The sequence below is a fragment of the Salvelinus namaycush genome, chromosome 7 (assembly GCF_016432855.1).
Source record: "Salvelinus namaycush isolate Seneca chromosome 7, SaNama_1.0, whole genome shotgun sequence".
Taxonomy (NCBI): Eukaryota; Metazoa; Chordata; class Actinopteri; order Salmoniformes; family Salmonidae; genus Salvelinus; species Salvelinus namaycush.
The window spans coordinates 58738587-58746195 of record NC_052313.1 but is presented as its reverse complement, the minus strand read 5'-3'; the positions used below and the strand labels follow the sequence as shown (position 1 = coordinate 58746195).

Here is a 7609-nt window from a genome sequence, read left to right as displayed (position 1 = left end):
TTGAAATGAAATTAACAAATCATTGATATGATTGCATACTTTCATATTTTTTGAGGTATTTTTTATTGAGACAGTTATGAAATGACAGAGAGGATACAGATAGGTGGGAGAAACAGATTGAAGGGTTGGAGTGGAGAATTGAACCCCGTTCTTCGTGCTCTGCACAACTTGCATTCATTTTTATTAAGTATATGTATTTGGGGGGGGGGGGGGGGGGTTCAATTTCAATTCCCTCACGAATAATTTCTTACATTTACATTTAAGTCATTTAGCAGACGCTCTTATCCAGAGCGACTTACAAATTGGATGGTTCATACATATTCATCCTGGTCCCCCCGTGGGAAATGAACCCACAACCCTGGCGTTGCAAGATGCAAGCGCCAAGCTCCACCAACTGAGCCACACGGGACCGTGTTGTTTTACAGTGTGGCTGTGTGGGCGAGTGGGTAAAATTCCAACAAAATGTACCGTCTGCCTGCACCTCCTGATTCTAATCTGTCTAAATAAAGCATTGAAAAAAATAAAGGTAGAACTATTATCAATATTATAAAAAAAATATTATCCATAGGTCCTTATCATCAATCAATATTTAGGATTATTAACCATTTGCATTTCTAAACTATTAATTGCATGAGAAAAACAGTTTTTGTGTTTTGATGCTGACTTTTACATGAAAGGGTTTTCACAACACTCTCTTAAAAACACCAAGTCATGTTGATGAACCACTTTGGGTCTTTCAAAGTACTTCACTTCTGTTTTAAAACACATTCTCTGTATTTAAAACACTTTCATTGGGTTTACATTCAAACACCTTCCAAACACCAAATCTCAGTTTAGGTGCACTATTTTCCATGGTTTCGTTACACAATCATGCATGGTGTTCTGAGACATTCTTTTTTTACAGTGAAGTAGAATGGAGGAACAAAAACCCGCAGACACTCGGCCCTCCGTGGAATGAGTTTGACACCTGTGCTGTAAAACAACACAGTCTCAATCCCACCATGTCAGGTGTACTTCACAACACTGTGGTCAGCCCTGTGTTTCCTGTTCAAGGCCCTGTGTCTTTGAGATGGTTAGGAGATCACAATCACATATAGTAAAGCACACACTCATGCAAGCACATAAACACTCACATCCCATCTACTAAATGTGGTTACTTGGAAGTCGGGGGAACGTACATTTTTGGTTTCCCATTGCTTCTGCGAAGGAAGCCATACGTTTCCTGACCGGTAAAACAGAAAACTTTCTGGGAATGTTGATATTTAGCTTACAGGGAGGTTCTGAGAACGTTTACCATGGTTCCCTGAACGTTTTGGAATTAGTCCACTGCGTCACCAAGATGGAGCTAGCGTTCACAAAGCCGTTCATTTTAGTCTATTCAAACAGACCCCATTTCTAAGGAAACAAGCACCCATTAAGATCAACACACCTGAACACAGAGATAGAGGACAGAGAGAGTTTTGTTGATGTTGAGAATGGAATGTATATGTTTCTAAATAACATTCTTAGAATTTTACTAATGTTTGCTTGTGCTTTTTATGGAAAGTTTTCTTAATGTTCTGGGAACATGACTTTAAAGTAAAGATTCACCCATTTTGAATGTTATAATGTTTTTGTGCATCTCTGAGTGATGTTCTATCGATTCCCTGGGTCATTTCATGTGTGTCTGAGTTATTGCCGTTCAAGCAGGCAGAAATTCTGCCAGTATGATGTAGCATTGTGTTAAAGTGTCTCTCACTACACTGGAAGTTAATAGGAATATGGCTTTTACATCTTTAAAACGTCTATCATACATGTCAGATTCTAATACTGGCCGATGTCATAACGTGGAAGGATGTCTTCTCTCCAATGAGCCATTGACCATATTTTCATGATATTCCTACCTCAAGAAATGTGTAATTTAACAGAGGGTCTAACACATTTCTCCTATTTGTCTGCCTCTTCAGTCCAGGGTGCATTGCATGGGGCCGTTGCGAATGTCAGACTCCACTCTGTGAGGCACATCAATCTGCAGGTTAAACATGGTGAGATTGTAGACTCCTAAATTGATATTGCAGTTTGTTTAGGCAATTCTAAAGCTAACTACCTACTTCACATGCTGATATTGACTTTGGAATTATTGTGTGTAGCTACGTTTGCTCAGCTAGCTACTAGCCAGCCAGCCCATACATTGCATTGTGTTTTTTTTTGTCATTTTGAGCTGCAACAGATTTCCACATTGATTTTCACATTGCTACCAACTTTATTATAACGACAAAATGAAAAATGTGTTCACAAAAAATATTGTTCTCACATACTAGTGTTATGCAACACTGTAAATTATAGGAATGAGTGGTTTTGGGTGGATTTTTCCTTTAAATAGAACCATGAGGAAACCTGCAGAAAACATTATGCTGAAGTATGGTTCTTAGAACGTTATGTGCTAGCTGGGTATCCTGCACCATTCCCAGAACATTGTGGGAAGGCTGTGTGCAAAATAATCATAGGACAAACATACTCTCACCAAGGTCTAAGAAATATATGGTTCTCAGAACATTATGTGCTAGCTGGGATAACACATGCAAACACACATGCAGGAACAGTAGATCAGGCATGAACACACACACACACACACACACACACACACACACACACTGAAAGCTTCTCACTGCATCACAGGATATGTAACCGTGTGCTGCAGCATGTGGGGTTTTTGGTTTGTGTAGCACAGGAAACCTCCTAATCACATCCCAGCACAAGAGGTAAACTGCAAAACACCCTGCATAACGACAGTAACACCTCAACTAAACCCAAGGCCAGGGGATTGTCATCACTCACAGTGATTTCACTGAAACTGGTTGATTACAGTAAGGAATGGAGAATAGTAGCATTGCAGTGAAAATTATATTATAGTGAATCAAATCTGATTATTTGTTTAAATAGGAAACATGCAATCACAGACAAATGCATTAAAAAAACAATCAATCACAGTTACATTCACAGTCAACTGATGTTCACTTGATTACAGTGCAGTGGAATATTTGTTGTGGGCCTCAAGAATCAACCTCTGTCAGAAAGTTTTACCCAAAAGGCCATAGCTAAAACTGACGTTATCATTGGTGGAAGTTCAAAGTTCAGATGCAGTCAGCTGATCGATTTCTGTAATACCAAGTATGGGTGTCTGCAGCCCAATATGGCGACCGAAGTATGGGAGAGTGGGTGAATGGAAAGTGAATCAGCTAATTGGGCAGATTTGTTGCCACTGAATACCGTTTTACGTGGCTGATTGGGCTGCAAGACGAGTCGAGAAGCTGGACCAGTGCACCGGGGTTGTATCGACATGCCTGCCGACTTGCTTCCTACTGGGTATCATGCAGTGGAGGCTCCTCAGAGGAGGAAGGGGAGGAACATCTTCCTCAGTGAATTTCATAAAAATGTATATAGTAAAACATTTTTAAGAAGTTAGCCTTTTTAGATAAAACTATACTAAATGTATTCACGTCACCAAATAATTGATTAAAACACACTGTAGGTCTACAGTAGCCTAAACAGCACCATGGTGTAGCTTTCATTCATAGGTTGTAGCAACCTCATGATGGGTATAGGGAAAAATGTTGTATCATGTAGTAGCCTACACCTATCGATGTTACATTGAGCTGGGTGAATAGAATATGAATGACAGTCATCCAATAAGCTGTAACAGAAATAAGGCCATTCTCATCCCTCATCGGGGCTCCCGAGTGGCGCAGCAGTCTAAGGCACTGCATCTCCGTGCTTGAGTCATCACTACAGACATCCTGGTTCAATTCCAGGCTGTATCACAACCGGAGGTGATTGGAAGTCCCATAGGGCGGTGCACAATTGGCCCAGTGTCGTCTGGGTTTGGCCGGTGTAGGCCGTCATTGTAACTAAGAATTTGTTCTTAACTGACTTGCCTCGTTAAATAAAAATAATCTTAAACGGCACCACTGGTGTCATGTCGCAGGCGGCAGCTAACGTGGCAATGTTTTCTCTCAAATTATTTTATTTCAAGGAGGATAGCAGCCTACAGAAGAAGTAACTAGTATTGATAACCATCTAGATGTCACCTTGATACATACAGTACATACAGTCTACTACTCAATGGGGAGGGCACGCATGAAAAACAACAACACCGGGACACAGTACCATTCGCTCCCGCTTGACAGGCACTACTGTCTGGCAACGGCATGGGAAGTAGCTACCTAGTAGCCAATATCAGAGTGGCAGTCACAGTAATATATCAGTGACAGTCACAGTAACATATCAGTGGCAGTCACAGTAATATATCAGGGTGACAGTCGCAGTAATATATCAGAGTGGCAGTCACAGTAATATATCAGAGTGACAGTCACAGTAACATATCAGAGTGGCAGTCACAGTAATATATCAGGGTGACAGTCACAGTAAGAACATGTGTACAACCCATAAAGCAACAGTACACCCATCAATACCTGACATTTTTTACAGTGGGTTAACTGCGTTGTTCGGGGGCAGAACGACAGACTTGTACCTTGTCAGCTCAGGGATTTGATCTAGCAACCTTTCGGTTACTGGCCCAACGTTCTAACCACAAGGCTCCCTGCCGCCCCAATAAACAATCTTCAGTTTGAAACTGAAAAATGTACAATTATTTATGTAAATCTAACACTCAGACTCATCCTCTGGCTTAAAAACAGAAGTCCCAACTCTCGCAGTATGGTAGCTCAATGTGAGGTACACTCGTAGAAAAAAGGGTTCCAAAAGGGTTTTACGGCTGTCCCCATAGGAGAACCGTTTTTGGTTCCAGGTAGAACTGTTTTGGATTCCATGTAGAACCCTCTGTGGAAAGGGTTCTTCATGGAACCCAGAAGGGTTCTACCTGGAACCAAAGGGGGTTCTTCAAAGGGTTCTCTTATGAGGACAGCCAAATAAACCCTTTTTGGTTGTAGATAGCACCTAGTTGTGTGTCACAGTCTGGTTGAGTGGCAAGAAACGGAAGAGAAAAATACAGCTCAATCAAAACCGTCTGACCTATAGCAGAGCGCTTTGACACACCCACTCCTTTCCACACGCCCACTACTTCCCTTTCGACACACCCACTCGCCCATACTCCGGTCGCCATATTGGGACACAGCGACCCCCTTCCTGTAATCAGGGAGAAACAAAGACCAGTAGGACTGTGGCCCTCCGGGAAGAGGAGTTTTACTTCCTGGTTCCAGGGCTCAGGACACTCGTATGGCTGCGTACTCTGAGCCCTCCTCCTGAGGCTGTGCCGGGCGCGGCGCGGCTCGAGGCTTTACCTGATGGTTGAGCGCTGCGTACATGATATCACTCTCTTCCTCTTTCTCCTTCCCGCTGCTATAGGTATCGTCACTGTCCACTGAGACAGCTACCTGATTGGCTGCAGCTTGGACAGGTGCCGGATGAGTGCGACGTGGGCCCCTGGTAGGTGCGTTGTCATAGATACAGTCCGGTGGTGGGGTGGGCTGGGCTTGTGCCTGGGCTTGTGCCTGGGCTTGGGGCCGGGGCTGGGCTTGGGGCTGGTCCTGGGCTTGGTGGGATCGGATGCTTTGTCTGTGGTGGGGTTGGGGGTTGGGTCGTGGGAATGCTTGCTGGGTCATCGGTATAGCCATATACTGCAACAACAAGTAAGCAACTTTAATACTCTGTGTATTTGCTAACCCCACCATTGATTATAGTGGGCCACACCTGGGACTGACAGACAAGGAGCACACCAAAATACTCCACCATGTTACATACTGTAAACACATTAAAGACCATTCAGAATCTGTACTAATAGTACTAATACAGGACTAAATGAAAGGGAGATGTGTAGTGTATATCTGTTTGACCTGGTTCTCTGTTTGGTCCTCTTCCCTTGACTTCCTGGCCGGACAGGCATCTGCAATTTCAAGGGAATCATGAACAAAACATTGAAATTAGATGTCATGTCCTAGATATAAATGTCTGTATGAATATACTACGGTCATCATTACTCTGTATGAATGCACTATGGTCATCATTAGTCTGTATTAATGTGATATGGTCATCATTAGTCTGTATTAATGTACTATGGTCATCATTAGTCTGTATTAATGTGCTATGGTCATCATTAGTCTGTATTAATGTACTATGGTCACCATTAGTCTGTATTAATGTGCTATGGTCATCATCAGTCTGTATTAATGTGCTATGGTCATCATTAGTCTGTATTAATGTGCTATGGTCATCATTAGTCTGTATTAATGTGCTATGGTCATCATTAGTCTGTATTAATGTGCTATGGTCATCATTAGTCTGTATTAATGTGATATGGTCATCATTAGTCTGTATTAATATGCTATGGTCATCATTAGTCTCTATTAATGTACTATGCTCATCATTAGTCTGTATTAATGTGCTATGGTCATCATTAGTCTGTATTAATGTACTATGGTCATCATTAGTCTGTATTAATATGCTAAGGTAATCATGAGCATCTTACCTTTACAGCCATGCATTGAGAGCATGGATATGGTTATCACCACGATGACAAACACCATAATCCCAGCCGAGGAGTAAACATAAGGCCACACCCACTCCAGGAAGCTGTCCCTCTGACTCAGTGTACTGTCTATAAGAGAAAGAGGCCTAATTTCCACTATGAACAGGGGGGGAAATGTCCCCCCACCCCACATTTGAATTCATAAAAGCTATAGTCCCAAAAATATAAAAATGCAGGAAATTTGTTTTCAATGGCTAAATAATTCTGCCTAATTACACACACACACATTTCAAATCAAAATTAAACTCCTGAAGAGGTTTGTCTCAACATGGATACTAGGTTGCTAGTATAACTGGCTGTTAGGGTGTTACTGGTTACCACAGTGTATCAGAGCTAGGTGTGACATAGCATTGTGGTGTGTCTTGATGTATATTCATACTGCAGCACCTTTATGTCCTGTGTGCAATGCATGCTGAGCTATGAAGAGTCAAAATCTCCTCTTACTGGTTGTTTCGTTCTTCTGATACACATCTGTGGTGTCTTTGACTCTCTCTGAAATACATACAAAACCAGAACCCAGTTGCAGGAAGGTTTTGCCTCCATGAATACCAATTGCAAATTAACTAATCTAATGAAACTAAATGTAATAACTTGCTTACCTGAGACAGTTACATTGATAGAATGACTCACAGTGGGTCCATAATTACACCGATATAGACCTGCATCATCTACGGATATGCTTGTGAAAATCAGAAAAGACGTCCCCTCTTTGTCACGTCTACTGTTTGTCGAATCTCTCCACTGTGTTTCAATGTGGCCAGTTGTGTTGACAGGAAAGCAGTCATTTGCGTAATTTGATTGGCCCAATTTACACCACGAGACAGGTGATGGTGAGTTGGTACAGAAAGCAACAGAACAGTTAATCTTCAGGTGATCTCCAGATGAAGCCCTCCATACTGTGTTCCGTTTCAATCTAATCTCTGCGCAGGTAGCATTCTCTTGTCCTGGAGAGAAGGAAAAGGAATGAACATTAAACAAATCACAGACTGATGAATAGGTTCCCATATGTTCACGTTCCATGAATATCAAATCTTCCACAAACAGAAAACCAAACATATTTTCGTTAATAACAGCTATGAGATCAGC

The 7609-nt window shown here is 41.9% G+C and overlaps 1 protein-coding gene across 1 annotated transcript; it reads right to left on the bottom strand.

Moving 5' to 3' along the window:
• Positions 1 to 5011: 5011 nt before the first annotated feature.
• On the bottom strand, positions 5012 to 6586 carry LOC120050581 (pleckstrin homology-like domain family A member 1). Its single transcript, XM_038997175.1, has 3 exons — positions 6464 to 6586; positions 5832 to 5881; positions 5012 to 5615 (listed from the first exon to the last, which is right to left on the bottom strand). The coding sequence occupies exons 1-3, from the start codon at positions 6519 to 6521 to the stop codon at positions 5202 to 5204; spliced, it is 522 nt and encodes a 173-aa protein (XP_038853103.1). The 5' UTR covers positions 6522 to 6586; the 3' UTR covers positions 5012 to 5201.
• Positions 6587 to 7609: the final 1023 nt, after the last annotated feature.